The sequence below is a fragment of the Anomaloglossus baeobatrachus genome, chromosome 7 (assembly GCF_048569485.1).
Source record: "Anomaloglossus baeobatrachus isolate aAnoBae1 chromosome 7, aAnoBae1.hap1, whole genome shotgun sequence".
Lineage (NCBI taxonomy): Eukaryota > Metazoa > Chordata > Amphibia > Anura > Aromobatidae > Anomaloglossus > Anomaloglossus baeobatrachus.
The window spans coordinates 54,094,261-54,117,733 of record NC_134359.1 but is presented as its reverse complement, the minus strand read 5'-3'; the positions used below and the strand labels follow the sequence as shown (position 1 = coordinate 54,117,733).

Below are 23,473 nucleotides of genomic sequence, written 5' to 3'. Positions count from 1 at the left end.
TATGGGTCTTGTCCCATGTCTATGCCTGGATAGTGTCTCCCTTCACATCCATCTTCTGCTGCTCCATATCCTGATCCTTCACCATCTCCTCCTCTCCTGTTGCTTATCCATGATGGACCCCAACAGTCCCAGAGAGAAGATAAATATGTAGAATTTGCTGTTCTTCATTCTCTTATTGCATCCTTCTCAGTGTTTTTCCAAGATAAATAAGAGGGGTGAAGCCACAGTTGCCCCTACAGACAAATTTAGTAGCCTCTTCGAAGGTCCTGAGTACATAATATGTGTCCCTCATCAGCTGCAAATGGTAGATTTCAAAGTAACCAAAGCTTTATTTTGCCTACTGCATGATATGATATAATCAGGCAATGCTTTACCCTGCTTGTACAAATGCTCTATCATATGCAGGGCTTCATACCCTTTGCCCTTTGTATTTCAATGATGCCAATCAGGTGATGCTCAAGCAGAACATTCTTAGTTTTACATAGCTTGGCGGCCTTGCTTCGCAACGCAAACATGGTTGAAGTTCCTAGACTCTCTCCCAACCATGGCCATCACCTTCTTTAAGAGGGTATATTTCTTTAAAAAAATATATATAAATCAAATTTAGAACATGGCAATGCAGGAAGCATGAGTTTTCCCAAACAAAGAGCAGCCACAATGTTCCAGGCATTGTTCCTTATGACAATGTCAGTTGCAGATCCCATCGGTATGACATGTTCTGACTAAGCTTACAAGAATGAAAAGATTGAGTGCAGAAAGTTGATGCAATGTTCTCTCCTGTTGCTGTAATGGATAAAGTGATATCCATTGAGGAGGATGTGGAGGAGGCATACATGGAGGTGTATAAGTGCTGCCTGGCATTAGAACCAGTCCTTGCTCCTAACCATGGAGGCTTCACCAGCCGTCCTGGATGCGGTGGTGTATCACCACCTCTCAAAACATTGACCCAGTGAGTCGTGAAAGACATGTTCTGTCCCTATCTATAATTGTTCCTCCATGTGTCAATGATACAGTGCACTTTCGAGCTCAATGCCGAATACAGAGAATGGCTCACAATCTCCTACACAGGAGAGAAATGATGGTGGCTGGGTATCTTAAAGCAAGACTGAGCACATATCATCATTTTCTGAAACGCATTGGAATTCCAGCAACTGCACCAAAAGCAACTTGACCAAGTAACTCAGAAACGTTATGTGTGACACCCAACATGCGATTTTAACAACGACTCAGAAACGATCCAGGAAGTGTGACGTAGTAGCGATCTCGTTCACGATCTCGTTATGTGTGACTGGACCTTTACTTGGTCAAGTTGCTTTTGGTGCAGTTGCTGGAATTCCAATGCGTTTCAGAAAATGATGATATGTGCTCAGTCTTGCTTTAAGAGTTGAGCTTGTAAACAAGCGGATGACTGGGAGTGTTTGGTTGTTTCGTGGCTATACAATCAAGTACGGATATCTGATGGTGCGAAGCAGAAAGATTAATAGTCAGAATTCTATAAGCAATAAATGATCATTATTACACTGACCAAATAGCACTTGAGAATGCAGCCTGACCACTGGAAAGATGAGCAAAAAGACAAGGGATAGAAGGATAGCATGAGCCTTGCTCAGAATGCAGGTCAATTTGTTTTCCCACATGAAAGGTGATGTTGCTTCATGTGCTGATGGAGAGCCGTAGTACCTAGTCTATTAAAACCAGGAAGTCCATGGCCTATTTGTCTCGTGCAAAGCCTGCAAGCTGCAAAAATTCATCACCCAGGATTGCATAAGAAATTGACCAAACTCTAGATTACCACATCCATAAGCATGACCAGAGTTATCAGTGGATGTTGAGCCACCCCAACCACAGCATCACCTGCTCCCAAGCCGATCAAAAAGCAGATCTGTCACATGATGCTTTTGTAAGGGGTGGGCAGACCCCTTACAAGGAGGTGTAGTGTTGTAGTTAATATAGATGCTATTTAATAAAAATGTTTTATTGTAATTACACTGTTTTAGTGGGTTCCCCTAGTGGCCGGGTGGGACGGCTGTCTCCACAGAAACAGGGCAGAGGAAAGGAGGAGCCGGCAGCAGAAAGGGGAGGGAGAAGAAGAGTTGTTAAGAAAAAGTTAGAACCAGGAGTTAGTTGAGTCCGGGACGGGAGAGAAGAAGCAGAAGGGGCAGAGTGTGGGGACTGGGTGAACAGGAAAGCCGGAGAGAAGAGGAGAAAGAGTAGCCTCAAGTGTGAAGCAAGACTGGTGTGGGTCCAGTCTGTGTTAGCCGGAGTGGGAGCCAGGTGAAGTGGATTAGCCGGGCACATCCCCACTGGAGGAGACATCAGGAACAGGTTTTTCCCCCCAGTAAAAGTGTGAAGTCATCTACTTTGTTGTGCCTCTGTGATGGAGAAGTGCTCAATAAACAAACCTGCTGGTTCAATTGATCCACGTCTACGGAGTCTTTGTGCAACTGACGGCGGCATCTGCACCACCACACTCTGCCCCACCAAGACATCTCCTGTCCCAATAGTGACGGCGGCGCCGGGGGTTAGCCTGAGTGAAACCGGGGCCACGACTACAACCCCCGAGGCACCCCTGGCACCCCGTTACATGTGGCGTAGTCGGCAGGATCCGGATTATATGCAAGGGGTCCCGATCCAAGAAGATGGAGACCGAGTGGTGCCTAGGGCACAGGATCCGGATTATTGGCGAAGGGTCCCGATCCCTTGGTGGGAAGAACAAGTGGTGCCTAAGGCGTTGGACCGGGCACAAGATGGCGGCAAGATGGCCGCCGTCTTCATGAACACGGTGAGCGCGCGAAGATTTGGCGCCAAAAGAAAAGCCTGGGGCTGGCCGGTAAAGAAAAAGAAGTGCGGAGTGCGCCGCTTAAAGAGGGGAGGTGCTGGCCCCAGGATGATGCTGAGGAAGACATGTGAAGTGGGCGGTATTACAGGTAGAAAGAAGAGCCGCCTTGGCCGGGTCGATTTGATGTGGGAGACTGGGGGTGGAGTGTACCCAAGAGCGGGAAAAGTAGGCCCGCCTCCACCTTCGCCAGCATCTCCACTGTCCCCGACGCCATTACAAGAGACGCCAACGCAGAGACCTATTTCAAGCAAAATGGAGGCTCTGAGTAAACAACATACTGCAGTGGGCGCGCTGGTAGCAGCCAGCCTGGGCAGAGGACGCCCGATGCAGACTGCGGACACAGAAGGACTTGCCCTTGCCTTACCGGCCGTGCCAGAAGGACCGGAGCGGCCCACAAAAGTTACCTGGGTTACTACCTGGGATGCGGCGACCGGAGAGACCGCGACCGAAGTCCGGGCCACCTATCAGGCGCGGCTGCATACAGGAAGCAAGGTCCTGGGAGCTCCCATACACACAACAATTCCAGCCCCGGAAGAACCACACGCCCGGGAGCTAGAAGAGGACGAGTGGGGGTTCTTTTGGGAGCCGGTGGAGCCGACGCCCCGGACACAGCGTAAATCCCCATCGCCTGAACCCGATCCGGTGCAGGAGAGACTACTGGCCGAGACCGTGGCCCGCGAAATGATGGCTGGTCCCCTGAGCGACGAATTTGAATGACAGTCTACCGTCGGCACCGTAGTTAAATTCAACCAGAAAGAAGGCTATGGATTTATCGAGGATGAAGAGACCGGTGACCATTTTTTTTACAACCGGGTGAACCTGGACACTGAGGGCCTACCACAGCGCTTTCATACCTTATACCCGGGAGAGAAGGTGCGGTTCCGGAGAGAGGTGGGATGCCGGGGCCTATTCGCAGTAGGAGTGACCCGGGTGCCCACTACCCAGGAGGCTGCACAGTGGCAGCAAGAAATCGAGTGGGAAGAGTGCCAATACCGGCGGCGTGCACAGCAAAGACCGGTACTGTCTGAGATTTCCCGCCCGAGAAGCACATTGGCAGTATCACCTGAAGTCATGACCGGACCGAGCGCTGACCCAGAGAAGGGGACCCCGGCGGTGCTGGCAATTCAACGGAGCCTGGTTACTCACCCGGTGATCGTCATGGGCAGTCCCCAGCCGTCCCGTTCAACGACCCCATCACCCCCGTCGGGGGTTGAGGAGACAAGACCGGAGACCGAGACACCGGAGCCAACCGTCAACTATGAACCCTTCCGGAGGCTGCGCCGCTTGCCAGGTCAGTCCCTGTCTGATTATGTGAGGGCTCAGCGGGCTGAATGGCAACGGGCTTACCACCCCGAGTGAACCGTCATGACCGGAAGATAATGGGCCTGTTTGTATTGAGTACCGGCATTGTTCAAGAGCCGGAAAAGTTTTACCGTTTACAACCTGTTTAAGCTGCTGAGCCCGGAAGGAGCCTGACGCTGGACGGAGCCAGGGGCTCCCTCCGTGTTGTTTAAGAAGACTTTGTGGTTTGGTGTTCCTGCCTACTAAGACCGGGAGTGCTGCAAAAGCCTCCGGGCAGAAGCCCTGCAAAGACCGGGAGTGCTTGCTGAAGGCCTCCGGGCACGATATCTCCTAAGACCGGGAGCTCCCAGGAGGGACTCCGGGCGCCGGACTTGTGCGCCCCTTGCGTGTGCCCTAATGTGGACATGTTTGTAGTTTTATGAAAATGACTTTATTACTTAACTGTGTTTTTTTTTTTAGTTTTATGCCTTGCCGGGAGGCTTAGGCTTAAAGAGGGGAGGTATGTAAGGGGTGGGCAGACCCCTTACAAGGAGGTGTAGTGTTGTAGTTAATATAGATGCTATTTAATAAAAATGTTTTATTGTAATTACACTGTTTTAGTGGGTTCCCCTAGTGGCCGGGTGGGATGGCTGTCTCCACAGAAACAGGGCAGAGGAAAGGAGGAGCCGGCAGCAGAAAGGGGAGGGAAAAGAAGAGTTGTTAAGAAAAAGTTAGAACCAGGAGTTAATTGAGTCCGGGACGGGAGAGAAGAAGCAGAAGGGGCAGAGTGTGGGGACTGGGTGAACAGGAAAGCCGGAGAGAAGAGGAGAAAGAGTAGCCTCAAGTGCGAAGCAAGACTGGTGTGGGTCCAGTCTGTGTTAGCCGGAGTGGGAGCCAGGTGAAGTGGATTAGCCGGGCACATCCCCACTGGAGGAGATGTCAGGAACAGGTTTTTCCCCCCAGTAAAAGTGTGAAGTCATCTACTTTGTTGTGCCTCTGTGATGGAGAAGTGCTCAATAAACAAACCTGCTGGTTCAATTGATCCACGTCTACGGAGTCTTTGTGCAACTGACGGCGGCATCTGCACCACCACACTCTGCCCCACCAAGACATCTCCTGTCCCAATAGTGACGGCGGCGCCGGGGGTTAGCCTGAGTGAAACCGGGGCCACGACTACAACCCCCGAGGCACCCCTGGCACCTCGTTACACTTTATCACTGACATCATCCTCTGATGGGATCACCATCCTGTCACCACAATCTGGTTACCAGCTCCTGTTCTCTGCACAATCATCATAGCGGACAAGTGTCTCCAAGTGTGAATTATCTTGCGCTCCTTGTCCACCTTCCGGATTCCCACCTAGAATTGCCCTTAGTCGGAGTACAACTACCACCTTGGCAGCCATTGCCAGTGGTGCTATAACCATGGCTGACAAAGCCACCAACATTGGAAGATGTTTGAATTATGTTCTCCTTCTTGTCATCGGAGTCCAACTAGACAAAGTTGTGAAATATCTTAAGCTCCCGGAAATATTGAGTATTTCTAACTGCCGATATCACCAGTGTTCTGTGTCTCCAGGACAATCCAAGACACTTCAATAAGTGGTTTCTTTTAAATAATAATTAATAATGGCTGTCTGTTGTGTTCTTTTTCAGATGGGGAACTACAAAATTTAAAAGATGGGTATGTATGTGTGATAATATGTATAGTGTCATATATGTGAACACCATGGACTAAACAAATGTATCATGATCAGGTACGGCATTAGCAATGAAAAGACAGAGCTCCAAACGTAAACGTTAGGCATTGATCACATCTGTGTTATATCTTCATTTCTGTGTAGTTATTGGACAAAAATACAAACATTAGTGCCAGACCCTTGCATTACTTACACCAATGACAGAAGAAGGATGACATTGACCTTAATAGGGTCCATCTGTTTGGTTTCATGGGGTCTGGCATTTTTATAAAATAGGGTAGTCTGATGGGATATTTTCTTCAGTATTTTTGGCCGAATCTGTTTTGGTGACCCCAAATGAGCCTCAAGCATACTGTAGATGTGACCACAACCCTGCCTAGATTTTGATGGTATATTGAAAGAATACAATAAGTCATCGGTAAAAAAATGGTAAAAAATAAGGAAAATTAAGAAACACTTTTCAGGGCTTAAAACATTAATAGCTTATCCTTAGGATGGACCATTAAGGTTTGATTCGTAAGGATTCAACCTACTGGACTAAACTGCTGTACCAGGCATAGTCACCGTATGCTGATCCGTCATACTTGTTTAAACCATGATGTGGGGTGAAAGGGTAATTTTTCTGATCAACAAAGATGTTGAATTTTGCCAAAAATATATTAATGGGCTATGCTAAAAAAGCCTTTCTTTATCGTTCCCATGGGAGACCCAGACATTGGGTGTATAGCTTCTGCCTCCGGAGGACACACAAAGTACTACACTAAAAAGTGTAGCTCCTCCCTCTGAGCATATACACCCCCTGAATAACCAAATATAGCCAGTTCAATGCTTTGTGTTCAGGAGGCATACATCTACACATGCATTCTCATCTGATTTTTGATTTTTGGAAAGAGTTTGAAGAAAAGCGGGTCCAAGCCTGGACTCCCAGCATGTCCCTTCTCACCCCACTGTGTCAGCGGTGTTGTTAAGGTTGATTTCAGGGCTGGAGCCTTACATGCCGCGCTCCTTCACCATCCCTCGGGCTCTGGCTTGAAGTGGGAGCCAGCACGGTTCTCCCTGCCTCGCAGGAGACTGGTCTCCATCCGCAGCCCTTCAGGATCCTGCCGGACGGAGCACTCATCCCCAGGGACTTGAAACCCTGCGTCTCACAAGCTAAGTATCTGAGACGTTATTTTCGGGGGGTCCCTTGTACTTTATTGTTGGGGAGAGTGGGCTGTGTATCTATTCTGACATTTCCGGCCGGTTCTCTGGTTTTCGCCTGAGAACCGCGCCGATGGTGCCTGCGTGCCGGTCGCATCGTTAAATTTAGGCCCCGGCTTCGCCTGAGGCCTAGTTTCGATTTCACTGCCCCTGCATGTCAATCATGCAGAGGGACAGTGCGGCTCCGCCCAGCGGCCGTTCGGCACAGGGGAGGGACACTCCTCTCTGAGGAAATGTTCCCTCCCCTGTAAATCTCCTTGGCCCTCCAGTTCCCGCTCTCAGAGTAGGCCCCTCCCCCTCTCCTCGCTCCGGCGCCAATTTACCAGCGTTCTCACAGCGATCGGCGCTGGCTGCAGCATCTCTCTGGGGGTCCGGGCTGTGGGATCTGGAGGGCACACAAACGGTCTGGTAAGCCACAACCTCCGGTTGTGGACCTGCTTATATACTCTCTGGGGGTCATTCTGGCTCAGAGCCCCCACTTCAGCAGCATGTCTCACACAAGGAGCAAGGCTGCAAGGCTGTACGCAATATGCACTGCATGTAAGCTCGTGCTGCCTGAACCGAGCACATATCCACATTGTGATGCCTGCTCTAACCTGGCAATGCCTCAGCCTGGTATCGCACCCACAGTGGTCCCTCCGGCTGCTCCGGCTCCGGTGGCTGAACCCCCGGCTTGGGTAGAATCCTTCTCTAGGTCAATCTCCCAGTCTTTTGCCGACTCCATGGGACAGCTGTCCCGGACTTTGCTGACCATGCATCAGCCCCCTTCACAGGGCGCCTCTGCTGCTAGGGCTCTCTCAGCGGAGCTCACAGAGGATTCTTCATCTGGTCCCAGACCCCATCCTCCTAAAAGGAGGCGCAGGGCTCCCTCTCCTTCCCCGTCCCGTGGCTCTGATTCACGAGCTGACTCGCAGGACGAGGAGGATGCATTTACTGGGGGCTCGGACGCTACCTCCATGTGCCCCATTGATCTGTCCGAAAGTGACGCAGATGTTAGTGATTTGATTGCGTCCATTAATTCTGTACTGGACCTCAATCCGCCAGTTTCAGAGGAGCAACCCTCTCTGGCAGAAAAGCACCAGTTTACCTTGCCTAAGAGAACAAGGAGTGTGTTCTTTAACTACTCCAGTTTTCAGGCCACTGTGACCAAGCCTAGGGCCTGTCCTGACAAACGCTTCCCAAAGCGTAGTTCTGATGACCGTTTTCCCTTTCCACCAGAGGTGGTCAAGGAGTGGGCTCATTCACCAAAGGTAGACCCTCCGGTGTCTAGACTCTCAGCCCGGACAGTTGTATCAGTGGCTGATGGCACCTCACTTAAGGATTCCACTGACCGCCAGGTTGACCTTCTGGCCAAATCTGTATATGAGGCGGCAGGGGCCTCGTTCTCCCCATCTTTTGCAGCAGTGTGGGCTCTCAAAGCCATCTCTGCTTCTCTAGAGGAGATGCATTCCCTCACCAGGGACTCTATGCCCGAAATGGTTGCCTTAACTTCCCAGGCTTCAGCCTTTTCATCCTATGCCATGACTGCCATGCTGGAGGCTTCTCACCACACTGCGGTGGCTTCGGCTAATTCCCTCGCTATCCGCAGGATCTTGTGGCTTCGAGAGTGGAAGGCAGACGCTTCTTCAAAGAAGTACCTTGCTGGGCTCCCATTTGCTGGGTCCAGGCTGTTCGGTGAACAACTGGATGAAATTATTAAGGAAGCTACTGGCGGGAAGAGTACTTCCATGCCACAAACTAAAACCAGGAAACCTGTCCAGGGCAGGAACCAGTCGAGGTTTCGTTCTTTTCGTTCCTCCAACTGGTCGTCCTCTAAGCCCTCGGCCTCGTCCACTAACTCAGCCAAGGACCAAAAACCCAACTGGCGCACGAAGCCGCGTCCTCAGAAATCCGCAGGAGCTGCTGCCCCTAAGGCAGCCTCCTCTTGACTATCTGGCCGCGCCAGCAACGTCCTTGGTCGGTGGCAGGCTCTCCCACTTTGGCGACGTGTGGTTTCAACACGTCTCTGATCAGTGGGTGCGGGATATCATCTCCCACGGCTACAGGATAGAATTCTCTTCCAGCCCGCCAAACAGATTTTTTCTGTCAACTCCCCCCTGCTCCAAGGCCGCTGCCTTCTCACAGGCCGTGGCATCCTTGCAGGCCAGCGGAGTAATTGTACCGGTTCCCGCCCGGGAACGGTTCAGAGGTTTCTACTCAAATCTCTTCCTAGTCCCCAAAAAGGACGGTTCCTTCCGGCCCATCCTGGATCTCAAGCTTCTCAACAAGCATGTTCAGGTGCGGCATTTTCGCATGGAGTCTCTGCGATCAGTCATTGCCTCAATGACCCAAGGAGATTTCCTGGCATCCATGGACATCAGAGATGCCTATCTGCATGTGCCAATTGCAGTTTCACACCAGCGTTGGCTACGTTTTGCAATCGGAGAGGAACATTTCCAATTCGTGGCTCTCCCCTTCGGGTTAGCCACGGCCCCTCGAGTATTCACCAAGGTCATGGCAGCAGTGGTTGCGGTTCTGCACCTCCAGGGAGGTGATTCCTTACCTGGACGACCTTCTAGTCAAGGCTTCATCCAGTGCAGACTGTCAGCGGAGTGTCTCGCTCACTCTCGCCACTCTAGTCGAATTCGGGTGGCTTATCAATCTGCCCAAGTCCACTCTGACTCCGACACAGAAGCTCACGTACCTAGGGATGCAATTCGAGACTCTGCCGGCACTTGTGAAGCTGCCCTTAGTCAAACAGCAGTCCCTCCATCTGGCGGTGCGCTCTTTGCTGAGGCCTCCATCAGGCACCTAATGCAGGTGCTGGGTCAGATGGTGGCGTCAATGGAAGCGGTTCCCTTTGCCCAGTTCCATCTGCGTCCTCTGCAGCTGGACATTCTCCGCTGTTGGGACAAGTGGACTTCCTCCTTGCACAGGTTAGTGGCTCTGTCGCCACAGACCAGGGGTTCCCTTCAGTGGTGGCTTCGGCCCCTCTCTCTGTCTCAGGGACGCTCCTTCCTGGCCCCGTCCTGGGTGATCCTCACCACGGATGCCAGTCTATCCGGCTGGGGAGCAGTATATCTCCACCACAGAGCGCAGGGCACTTGGACTCCGTCCGAATCAGCCCTCTCGATCAATGTGCTAGAAATCAGAGCTGTGCTTCTAGCTCTCTTAGCCTTTCACCACCTGTTGGCGGGCAAGCACATTCGAGTCCAGTCAGACAACGCGACAGCGGTTGCCTACATCAATCACCAGGGCAGGACACGCAGCCGCCTGGCAATGTTGGAGGTTCAACGCATCCTTCAGTGGACGGAGGACTCCATGTCCACCATATCCGCTGTCCACATCCCAGGCGTGGAAAACTGGGAGGCAGATTATCTCAGCCGTCAAGCCGTGGACAGCGGCGAGTGGGCTCTGCATCCGGCAGTGTTTCGGTCAATCTGCCGCAAGTGGGGCACTCCGGAAGTGGATCTAATGGCATCCCGGCACAACAACAAGGTTCCGGTTTACGTGGCTCGCTCCCACGATCCTCAGGCCTTTGCAGCGGACGCGCTGGTTCAAGATTGGTCCCAGTTTCGTCTGTCTTACGTGTTTCCCCCTCTAGCTCTCTTGCCCAGAGTCCTGCGCAAGATCAGAATGGAGGGCCGTCGGGTCATCCTCATTGCTCCAGACTGGCCCAGGCGAGCTTGGTACCCAGACCTGCTCCATCTGTCCGTAGAGGTGCCGTGGCATCTCCCGGACCGTCCAGACCTTCTCTCACAAGGTCCGTTTTTCCGCCAGAATTCTGCGGCTCTCAGATTGACGGCGTGGCTCTTGAGTCCTGGATCTTGACGACTTCTGGTATCCTTCCTGAAGTCATCTCCACTATGACTCGGGCTCGGAAGTCTTCCTCGGCCAAAATCTATCACAGGACCTGGAGAATTTTCCTGTCCTGGTGTCGCTCTTCCAGCCATGCTCCTTGGCCTTTTTCCTTGCCGACCCTCCTGTCCTTTCTACAGTCCGGTCTGCAGCTAGGACTATCCCTCAATTCCCTCAAGGGACAGGTCTCGGCTCTGTCAGTGTTGTTCCAGCGGCGTATCGCCCGGCTGGCTCAGGTGCGCACCTTCATGCAGGGCGCATCTCACATCATTCCGCCTTAAAGGCGGCCTTTGGATCCCTGGGACCTTAATCTGGTCCTCACGGCTTTGCAGAAACCCCCCTTTGAGCCTCTTAGGGAGGTTTCTTTGTCTCGTCTTTCACAGAAAGTGGTCTTTCTAGTGGCCATAACTTCCCTCAGGAGAGTCTCTGATTTGGCTGCGCTCTCTTCGGAGTCACCTTTTTTGGTTTTTCATCAAGACAAGGTGGTTCTCCGTCCGACTCCGGACTTTCTCCCTAAGGTGGTTTCTCCTTTCCACCTTAACCAGGACATTTCCCTGCCTTCCTTTTGTCCGGCTCCTGTTCATCGCTTTGAAAAAGCGTTGCATACTCTGGATCTGGTGCGGGCGCTCCGGATCTATGTGTCTCGCACCGCTGTTCTTAGGCGGTGCACCTCTCTTTTTGTGCTGACCACAGGTCGGCGTAAGGGCCTCTCGGCTTCTAAGCCGACCTTAGCTCGTTGGATTAGGTCGGCCATTTCTGATGCCTACCAGTGTACTCAGGTGCCTCCCCCGCCGGGGATCAAGGCACACTCGACCAGAGCTGTCGGTGCCTCTTGGGCTTTCAGGCACCAGGCTACGGCTCAGCAGGTCTGTCAGGCTGCCACTTGGACTAGTCTGCATACCTTTTCGAAGCACTACCAAGTGCATGCTCATGCTTCGGCAGATGCGAGCTTGGGCAGACGCATCCTTCAGGCGGCTGTCGCCCATTTGTGAAGTTAGGTTTCGCCTACTTCTCAGTTTTCTGTTTATTCCCACCCATGGACTGCTTTGAGACATCCCAATGTCTGGGTCTCCCATAGGAACCATAAAGAAAAAGAGAATTCTGTTTACTTACCGTAAATTCTTTTTCTTATAGTTCCGTATTGGGAGACCCAGCACCCTCCCTGTTGCCTGTTGGCAGTTTCTTGTTCCGCGTGTTATCACCGGCTGTTGTTGTAGACAGAGGCTCCGGTTGTTCCGGTTCTTGCTCTATCTCTACTTGTGAGTGGCTATTCTCCTTCAGCTTTTGCACTAAACTGGCTATATTTGGTTATCCAGGGGGTGTATATGCTGAGAAGGAGGAGCTACACTTTTTAGTGTAGTACTTTGTGTGTCCTCCGGAGGCAAAAGCTATATACCCAATGTCTGGGTCTCCCAATACGGAACTATAAGAAAAAGAATTTACGGTAAGTAAACAAAATTCTCTTTTTTCACATACAAAATGGCTTTAAATCTACTTATAGATCTATTTTCAGTTTATTTTCGGTCAATATCTTGAGAATAGTTACTTGTACTGAAACTTGTATGGTACTTATTTTTTTCATTGCCTGTAATTGAGACAGCATTGGTAACACATTTGTAGTAGTCATGTATAGTATTTTGTTTTCTAGATCAGAGAAGAAAACAAAGAAAAAGAAAGAAAAAGAAATCCGGGTTGGATTCTTTCAGCTGGTATGTTTGGCCCATCGGTAGCGTAAACTGTGAAAGCTACAGATGGTATTTCCACTATCATAAAGTTGGATATGGGTTTGTCATCAAGCTCCTATTTCATGCAGCTCTGCTTTCTCCCCATGGTATGTGATAAAGCTGGCCATAAGTACATAGGTTCCAGAGTTTGTTCAGGGTCCCAATACAAATTCTGTAACGGGGTCCATTGCCCAACTTATACCATATGTTACTGGTGGCTAGTGTTGAGCAAGTAGCTAACTATTCGTACTCGCTATACTCATAACGAGTACTGTCTACTACTCGCGTATTCATTCCGAATAGCGTGTGCAAAGTAAGTCAATGGGGAAATACTCGCAAAATAACAAGTAACCTGAATGCCTCACTATTCACTACTCGCACGAATAGTTAGGCTTTCAGGTTACTCGTTATCTATGACACATGTGCCACATTCTGCCTTCAGAACTATCTCCGAGTGTGGGGCTCTTGAGACACCATTTCTATGAATGTCTGTGTGGACCAGTACTCACACGAAGTGATTTCAGCAGATGGCTTAATTGCAGGAGCAACGTATGAAGATTCCAGAAGAAGTAATGACCAACGTATGAAAATTCCGAAGAATTTATATTATCAAGCTGAATTCTTGTAGTTAAGATGAAAAAAGTAGAAAGAAGAAGTGGCACTGGTGCAGCCGCTCAGAGGACGACGGCCGTTTCGCGCTTGCTTGAGCTTTAACAGGTCCGTCGTCCTCTGAGCGGCTGCACCCGGTCTCTTCCCCCCGGTTTTTATGCACACGTTTAAGTAAATTGGATTTCTGTATGGGCTGTGGATAGTGCCGCTTCTTCCTTCTACTTGTTTTCATCTTGGTGATATCCTGAATGTGGAGCGTGCACTCTGAGCCAGCATTTACCTCCAGAGGTCTCGAGCAGACTTTCTCCTTTTCCAGCCGTTTTACAGAACTGTAGTGCAGAACTATTTCCTCTTTGGTTGAATTCTTGTAGTTATGCACAACTACAGTAGGTAAAAACCAGAACCTGCCCCAGAAATATATAGAGATGATACTAGCAAGATGGATGACAAACACTGTCTGAGAAAGAAGAAGACATGCCCATATCTGTAAAGCATTTTTCATTGTCTTCAAAGGGGACACACAAGTTGCCACTTGTCACTTCTTCAGGAACAAAGCTCAATTATTGTTTTCTCCAATGGCAGCCACCCATCGTCAAACAAACTAGACCCCCCAAAGCCACCAACATTGGCCGACAGCCCAAGATTCATGTTAGTAATCAGAGGTATAATGCTAAAATTATTTTCCTAACTGAAGGTTTGGTTTCCTCCTAGTTCCGTTATGCTTCCTGCAAAGACATCATCATGATGGTAATTGGGGCCGCCTGCGCTTTAATCCATGGAGCAGCGCAACCTCTGATGCTTTTAATCTATGGACTAATGACTGACACATTTATCGCATACGACAGAGAAGGACAGCTGCTTCAGGATCCAAACAAAATGTGTATCAATGACACAATCAGCTGGGCCAATGGTACCATCTTTGAAATGGATAACTCCACAGTGATCTGCGGGTAAGACGTCCCACACATCTATGGTTTTGGCTCCTCTTGGTTTAATACAGTATTTGAGATCTCCTCCATAAGTATTTTTGCACGTCCTTTCATTATGAGCCACATTTGAGGTCCCAGTATGTGTCATATTGACCACTACTGACCTTTATAATTTTGTATATAATAATTGTGTTTATTTTATTTCTTATTAATTTATTTATTGCTGTTCAGGAGATTTTTCAGAATGACACCGTTTTTTTCTGATATTATTCAGTGCTTTGAAGTTATTGGTTTAAGCTACATCAGACAAACTTTGCCCACCTACATTCCCATACTACAGTTATGAGTTAAAGAGGTTGTACTCTTACATTAATGGCCTATCTGTCACGTTAGGTACAGGGAAGTAGTACCAAGCGAATGGCAAAATAGAAGGAAAGGGAAAACCTGTGTCTAGGGAAGGGGGAGATGGTGACCCCTGACCAAACCTACTGTTGGTCCCTGGCTTCCCTCACCATACTAGATACGTTCTGCACCTATGCGCCGAGCCAGATACCTGATCCTGACTGACCCTGAAATAGGGCCTAGGTAGGGAGAGGATGGGATGAGCACTTAGTCAACACCACTAAGCTCTTAACCTAACTGGTGAGGTGGGGTTTGCAACACCCCAGGGAAATTTTGTTCAGCTGACATTTATTGGAACATGCTGGTATCAATCATCAATTTATTACATTTTCCGATACTTGTGGGTGTCAAAAATTTGGTATACTCATGTGTAATCAATCGCCAATAACAAAACGATTAAAACAAACATGATCTTTGCATTTTCTGTAAAAATTAGAGATTTCTAAACACTGGGGTATAGGAAGACCCACATCACCAGTTGCATGACAAAAATCCTACCTCACCAGTTGAGGGTCAAGAAGACACAAGGATAACAAATAGGGAGAAAGGGAACAATTAACTTTTCTGCAGAAGACTCAGGGAGATGAACTGCAACAACCACAAAGTTTCTCCAGATGTATACAAGCCAAATACTTGCACTGAAGACTTGTTAAGAGTATAAAGGCTGCTTTACACCTATCAATTTATCGTGCGATCGCACCCGTTCCCATCGTTTGTGCGGCACGGGCAATTTGTTGCCCGTGTCGCACAATCCTGTAACCCCCCCGTCACACGCACTTACCTTCCAAACGACCTCGCTATGGGTGGCGAACATCCACTTCCTGAAGGGGGAGGGACGTTCGGCGTCACAGCGACGTCACACAGCGGCGGGCCAATAGAAGCGGAGGGGCGGAGATGAGCGAGACGTAAACATCCTGCCCACCTCCTTCCTTCCGCATTGCCGGCGGGACGCAGGTAAGCTGTGTTCATTGTTCCCGTGGTGTCACACGGAGCGATGTGTGCTGCCACGGGAACGATGAACAACAGAACATACAAGAAAAAACAATTAGAAGTGCACAGCCATAGTTTATATGGTAAATTTATCAGTAATGGGGGGGGGGTGCACCTGTCAAGCAAAACCAACTATATCAATCACAAGAAAAGCGCTTGACCAAAAGGCACTCACTCCAGAATTAGATTATAATACAATTTTTATTTGTGTATCAAAAAGTTTTAAACTTTTTGATACACAAATAAAAATTGTATTATAATCTAATTCTGGAGTGAGTGCCTTTTGGTCAAGCGCTTTTCTTGTGATTGAACAACAGAACATTCGATTTTTAAAAATTGAGCGACGTGTCAGCAATGAACGAGACGGTGAGTATTTCTGCTCGTTCACAGCTGTTACACGCTACGATATAACTAACGATGCCGGATGTGCGTCACGACCCCTCCGACACATCGTTAGATATATTGTAGCGTGTAAAGCCCGTAGAGCTATCACCAACACAGAGTAATAGAAAGTGAAGGTATATAAAGACACCAAAGTAAGTGTTGATGAAAAACAGCTGAAAGTCTGAGGAACTATGCAGGATCCTAAAGGGAAAGGAATGAAAACCAAGCACAAATAATAGAAGGACAGGGAGCTGTTTGTGAGACAAAATGCTGTAATCTGTTATAGCCAGAAATCACAGGACTGCCTGTCACCCATGACACTCCTGTGACATTATCCTTAGTATAGGTCATCAATGTCTGATTGTTTTGGTGTTTGGTATTTGGTGTTTTCCAATAGCGAAGACCTGCATGGGACATGGGCAGCAGTACAGAGGAACAGTGACATTATGGTAGATTAGTACTTTTTTTGTCCTTTTGCATCACCATGGACTCATTAATAAAGTCTTTAAAAGTCGTTCACCCTTTAAGTAATGAAACATAAATGTATCCATAATTGGCAGAAATATTTAAATATATGACAATTAAGCTTTATTTCCAGAAAAGCCCTTTAATGGTATACCATACACAGCATGTTTTAGATACCGGCGTACCTACTGTGTTTAACTACAAGATCAGATCCCATACTTTGCACTGATGAGGGGCAATCACCCCGAAACACCGTGTCTGCAAATTGGGGTTCTGATCTGGCATAAATCCTAGGTCATATGAAAAGGCTCGCTGGAGAGTCACTTTTGACGTTTAGGATTGCTACTTCCAATAGGTGGCACTAGAGTTGGTCTCCTTCCTTCCTGGAGAGACAATTTGAATATCTCCCGGAGGAGCATTGCAGCTATAAGACTCCTCACTGGCAGCCAGATTGCTTTGTGAGGTCTCCGAAAGGAGAAAAGTTTTCCCCTTACCTACAAGAAGACACTTCAAGAAAATGCCGGCAGTGTTTATCCTGGAGTGTTTCTTTATTTTTTTTGGCTTGTATTCTTTTTTTTCTTTGCGGAAGCCGTCTCAAGAATGATCTCAGGTCACTTCTTAAACTGTTTCACGTTGTTAAAGAAGTGGTTATAGTCCTTTTACATTAATTTTATGAGGCACTTTTTCAGGAGGGTTTCAGAGCGTACCCATCTAAAAAAAGAAGTTGGGTGCATGTACCCTAAAGCTCTGTTCACATTAGTATTTCTGATGAAAAGTGAAAACGGTAATGCAGGATCAGTGTCATACTGTACTCAAGTGGCAGGGGCCCACCAGTAACATTGACTCTTAGGGGCACTTTGCACACTACGACATCGCAAGCCGATGCTGCGATGCCGAGCGCGATAGTCCCTGCCCCCGTCGCAGCTGCGATATCCTTGTGATAACTGCCGTAGTGAACATTATCGCTATGGCAGCTTCACATGGACTCACCCGTCCTGCGACCGTCGCTCTGGCCGGCAACCCGCCTCCTTATTAAGGGGGCGGGTCGTATGGCGTCACTGCGATGTCACACGGCAGGCGGCCAATAGGAGCCGAGGGGCGGAGATGAGCAGGATGTAAACATCCCGCCCATCTCCTTCCTTCCGCATATCCTAGCGATGTGTGCTGCCGCAGGAGCGAGGAACAACATCGGACCGTCGCGTCAGCGTAATCATGGATTACGCCAACGCTGCACCGATGATACGATTACGACGCTTTTGCGCTCGTTAATCGTATCATCGCGCCTTTACACACTACGATGTTGCATGCGATGCCGGAAGTACGTAATTTTCAATTTGACCCCACTGACATCGCACCTGCGATGTCGTAGTGTGCAAAGCCCGCCTTAGGGCCCATTGATCAACTACATGCAAATAATACATCCACAAATTTACCTATGCTTCTATATAATAATATACTGGGTAGTTTGTAAAATGAATGATCAGATGCTTCCTTTATCTCTACATAGCGAAACAAGTGTATTGTGCCATCTACTGATTATGTTGGGGGCTATAAGTGATGTTTTACTAGAAAGGGGCCCACCAGAGGATTCACCGGTTCTCCTGTGGGCCAGTCCAAGCCTGTGCAGAATCCATCAAATGAAGGATATTTATATAAGTAAATATAAGTATATAAGTATCTATTTGTTTATAATGGGGTTTGACAGGTTTTCCATCATGGTTTTTGTCACTTCACTGAGCAGAATACTGCAACCTGCTGTTCTACTTTGTTCGGCATTTTTGGTGGAATCCGCGGCAGAGCGTCCATAGCAGATGTGATGGAAAAGTGGTAGATGAGACAAAGTTTTTTAGTGTATAAAATGTTTATGATCAGTGTTTGCTGACTGCTCTCACTGATTGTATCCATATTATACAGGTGAAAGGTTCAGTAACACGTACGTTTGTGCCATGTTAGTTTGCAGCATGTTATATTTATGACAGTCTGTTACACTCCACTAACCCTGCACTGCGACCTTTCATCGTAATCCACAGAATAAACATTGAGACGGAGATGACCCAATTCGCATACTACTACATTGCTATAGGAGCGATCGTCTTAGTGATCAGCTACTTTCAGGTACGTGACTTTCAAACTACGCTCCTCAAAAATGAAGTTGCAACACCAAGAAGGAAAAGGTGTGGAATTCTGGAAACCACAAGATCGATAGACATAATAATGATGTACAAATGATGGAAAAATGGAAACAAAATATTCAAAAAATCTCAATTTTTTCAGTATTGATTAGCAGCATCAAGCACACAAATTCCTGCACGAAAGCGGGCTTTACACGCTACGATATATCTAACGAGATGTCGGCGGGGTCACGTCGTAAGTGACGCAAATCCGGCATCGTTAGTGATATCGTAGCATGTGACAGCGGTGAAAGAGCAGAAATACTCACCTTCTAATTCATCGTTGACACGTCGCTCATTTTCTAAAAATCGCATGTCCTGTTGTTCATCGTACCCGGGGCAGCACACATCGCTCCCTGTGACACCCCAGGAACGATGAACTGCAGTTTACTTGCGTCCCGCCGGGAATGAACAACGAACATCTCCTTACCTGCCTCCACTGGCTATGCGGAAGGAAGGAGGTGGGCGGGATGTTTACAGCCTACTCATCACTCATCTCCGCCCCTCCGCTTTTATTGGCTGGACGCTGTGTGACGTCGCTGTGACGCCGAACGTCCATCCCCTTTCAGGAAGAGGATGTTCGCCGCCCACAGCAAGGTCGTTTGGAAGGTAACTCCATGTGACGGGGAGTTACAACATTGTGCAACACGGGCAAGAAATTGCCCGTGCCGCACAAACGATGGAGGCGGGTGCGATCGCACGATTAATTGTAACGTGTAAAGCAGGCTTTACACTTCTTGGCATATTATCAATGACATCCAACTTTTACAAGTCCGGAGACCCTCCAGGCCATTGTAGCATGATTAAGCCACACGGTCTGCTCACAGTAGCACCATACGTCACCTGGTGTTGTGTTGAAAAATAATTTCTTGGGGACTTTTGAGAAATGGTCGTGACATTGGGGCATAATTAGATTATAGGGAGCCTGTCACCAGGATTTTCCCTTATGAGCTGCAGCCACCACTAGAGAGCCGTAATATACAGCATTCCAGAATTCTGTACAGTATATAAGAGCTCAGGCCACTGTGTAGAACATAGAAAAGACCTTTATTATACTCACCTAGAGGATGATCTGGTCCGATGGGTGTCACTGCTCTCGGTCCAGTGCCTTCTCCATCTTGCGCGATTGTCGTCCTCCTGCCAGCCCCGTGTGCATGACGCATCCTGCATTATCCACACAGAGGCTGCCATTGCGCTCCTGCGCATGCGTACTTTTATCTTCTTGGCCGAGGGCAGATCAAAGTATAGTAGTGCGCATGCGCGGGCTGCCTTTGACCTTTCCTCGCGCCTGCACATTACAGTACTTTGCTCTGCCCTCAGCAGGACAGATCAAAGTGCACATGTGCATCAGTGCAATGGAGTATTCTGTGTGAATGACGTAGGAAGCACCATGCACATGGGGCTGGGAAGGAAAACGGCGACTGCAGAAGATGGAGGAGACAACGGACCGAGACCAGCGACACCCATCAGACCGGGCCGCCACCTGGGTGAGTTTAATAAATATCTTTTCAATGTTCTACAGAGCATCCTGGGCTCTTATATACAGTATTCTAGAATGCTGTATATACAGTAAAGCCTCACTGGTGGTGGCCGCACCTTATAAGTGAAAACCTGGTGACAGGTTCCCTTCAATGTAATGCTGAGTCATTAATGTACCTGGAGTAAAGACTATAGGCATCCAGCTACCGTACATTATACTACCCTACACCATAATCCGGGAGTAGGACTGCTATGACCTTCCCTTACGAAGGCGTATTAAGTGACCTCACACCAAAGTCTGTCATGATGCAGAGCAAGACCCCTTGACTTGAATGGATGGTTATCCTCTTCAGACATAGACATGAGCGCCACTTTTATCTTGGATGCAAAGATGGGCAGAGAGCCCCATAGGGGTGAATAGGCCCCATGACGATCGGGAGGGTTAGGGTAGGAAAGAGTTAAGTTTTAGGTTAGAGGTGTACATGGGGGCTGCCTGATTGGTGGGAGAGTCGGCAAAAGGGATTGGGATTGGGTGAGGGACAAGATATGGGAGGGGTGTTGTGCTGGGTATAAAGGGGGCTGCGCAGAGGTCACTGCCCCTTTTGACCTACAGACAGCGTGTCCCGCCCACCCGCCCTGCAATAATGTGCATAAAAAAAAAATATAATAAAAGTATAAAAAAAAACAAAAAAAAGGGAGTTTTTTTTTTCTTTTGTGTTTGTTTTCACAGCGGGGTCCGTTCAGAGAGGTTTGGTGTACCGACAGTAGGTTTGTTGGTATGAAGCCACTCAGGGGGAGTGGCTTCGATTTGGATGGGAACTTGTGGGCGGAGGTAATGCAGGTTCTGGTGAGGGGTAATTAATGATGGAACGTTAATTACCCCACACCTTGGGTTGGTTGGTCATGGCCGAGGTGGGCCCCTGGGCTGGTTGGAGGTTACGGCCGGGGGATAGGAATGATGGTTGCCCTCTCGGATGGACCTATCAGGTGTCATTTTGTGGAGAATATGTATATATGTACAGGTTCAGGTGTTAATGGGGTGGCATGTTGAGCCACGAGTTTGGTACATATATACTGTTTAATAAAGCTGTGGCCATTCGGCAATAAAGTCGTAGTCTGTGTCGTTATTTTAAGTATAGTGGTAAGGGGAAGTTTGTCATTGGAGACTCGCTTATCCCTATAGATACGTCATGATAAACGGTGATTGGTCTAGACTAAAAACCATGTGGGCAATGCCTTGAAGAGCTGATTATGGTGTGGGTGGCATAATGTATGAATGATGTACTGGTTTAGTCTTCATTCCAGGTACACTAACAGCTCAGCGTTACATTATTTTGGTGATGGCATTAGAGGCAGGACCATTTTTCCAAAATGTCCTTGGAGCTACCTTACAACATAACAATGCCAGGCCGTATGATACTCGCTCTACTGTGAGCAATCTGCATGGATGTGGCATTTCAGAGAAGCCAGCCAAGGATCCTGCGGCATGAATGACTTGCCCAAGAGACTTCTCCTTGCCCCGCTGCCCATCAGTGACAGGTTTCTACTAACATGTAGATGGGAAAGTGGCAAAGTTGTCCAAACTTGAAAAATCATATATGGGACACAAAACTATTATGGCTGTATACAGAGGATAAACTTCAAAGCTAATAGAATATCAATGATAAAAAATTAATGGAGACATAACTCCACCAAGGATCCTACAAAAATTCAAATTTTATTGAGTCTCAAAAATTGCTCCAAATATTAAAACCGAATATCAAAGGTAAAGACTCAAATGTAAAAAATTACACTACAAAGACCCATTATGTATAGAGGTGCAGCATCACTGGGAATTAACATATAGCTATAGTAATTATAGATTATATATAAACAACACACAGCATGTACTGTATATAGTCAGAAGCTGTATATAGATAGACATATCAGCCATTAGTACATAAGTCAAAGATAGCCATAAATTATAATATGATGGCAAGTAATAAAGAAAACATGCACTGTAAGATCAATGGGTGCAGTGTAGATGCTCACCCATTGCTCCAAGTGTCAGAATACGTCCTAGCAATCCCGATGCACATTTCACGTTGGCTTCCTCGCGGGGTTGTGTTGTTTACATTTAATATATAGTCAGTATAGATAAAGATGTTCATTACCATGGCCTTCCATACATCATGTGTCATTATAGTGCAATTTTTCACATTTGAGACTCTTTTTTAAAATCAAATGATTTTTTATTGACAGGTTTTTCAAAATTAACAACATAGGCAAAAAGGACACACAGTCCCCCAAATCCTAAAGCCACTTTTCTATTCCCGTTCGGTGGTCCTGTTGGGGCTTCCGTCTGAACCCCCCATATGCGCCGAAGGGGCCATTGACTATAATGGTGCAGACGGAGTCACTGTGTCCTCTGCCGTGCACCATTTTTGGGAGTATACGCCTATTGGAGGCGGACACCAAGACATAGTAAACTGTGTCTGGGTGTCCGCCTCCAGTAAGCATATACTCACACCTCTTTCACCACTTTAATAACCCCCCAAAGACCCAGGTCTGACATAATCCACATGAAGTACCATGATGATTCCAGCTCTTCTACATCTGAACTGACAGAGTGAGGCCATAGAACATGACTGCACACTGTAAATTCAGGCAGAGAATGAGCTGTGTGATCAAAGGTGACATCACTCAGGTTAGTTGTGGTCACAGCTGAAGGTTCCCATAGCCGTCCACCTGTGACTGCAGGTATCCTGACCTCAGGGGACCTTGTGAGGTGAGGTCACTGAGTTCATTGAGGTCCCCTGAGGTCAGGTTACCTGCGGTTACAGGTAGAGGATCGTGGGAACCTCCATCTGTGACCGCAACTAGCCTGAGTGATGTGACCGCTAATCATGTGGCTTAGTCTCTGCCTGAAGCCCACAGCAGGTGGTCATTGTTCTATGGCAGCTCGCTGTGCCTTCAGATGTAGCAGAGCTGGAATCCTTGTGGGACCTCGTGTGGATTATGTAGTACCTGGGTCTTTTGGGGATTAATAAATTGGTGAAAAAGGGTGGGGGTTTTTTGTAGACGTTTCCAGAGAACAGTCTCTTGGACTAATCAGCAGTGACAAATAGAACCATGTTCATTATTGTATTTCCACATTTTTTTGTCTAGTTTTTGTTGTTTTTCACCTGCTTTTTTAATTGCACCTTTTTCTTCTATGAACTTTTTTTGAGCTGTTGTTTGTCATGGTCTACAGGGTTTGCGGTTTCCAGATATTTATGGTCAATTCATCCCTTGTGGTTTTTAAAAAGTTGCAAGATTTTTTTAGCAAATGTACTCCAATCCTCCCCTAGTATAGTTTTTTGTACATCTGTAATTTTTGCACAAATTTGGAGACAATTTAGCTAAACATGTGACGTATTTGTGTCTACAAGTTGCAAACAAAAGTTCACAACAACAAAGAGCGTTTTGGGGTTTTTTTTGCAAAA

The 23,473-nt window shown here is 47.9% G+C and overlaps 1 protein-coding gene across 1 annotated transcript in view; it reads left to right on the top strand.

Moving 5' to 3' along the window:
- The first annotated feature begins 5,544 nt into the window (after positions 1-5,544).
- LOC142246614 (bile salt export pump-like) overlaps positions 5,545-23,473 on the top strand; it is a 97,360-nt gene continuing 79,431 nt past the window's right edge. Inside the window, exons 1-5 of the mRNA XM_075319684.1 lie at positions 5,545-5,656; positions 5,776-5,803; positions 12,505-12,565; positions 13,901-14,139; positions 18,390-18,474. Of these exons, the coding sequence (XP_075175799.1) occupies positions 5,545-5,656; positions 5,776-5,803; positions 12,505-12,565; positions 13,901-14,139; positions 18,390-18,474 (525 nt within the window). The remainder of the gene's footprint in view (positions 5,657-5,775; positions 5,804-12,504; positions 12,566-13,900; positions 14,140-18,389; positions 18,475-23,473) is intronic.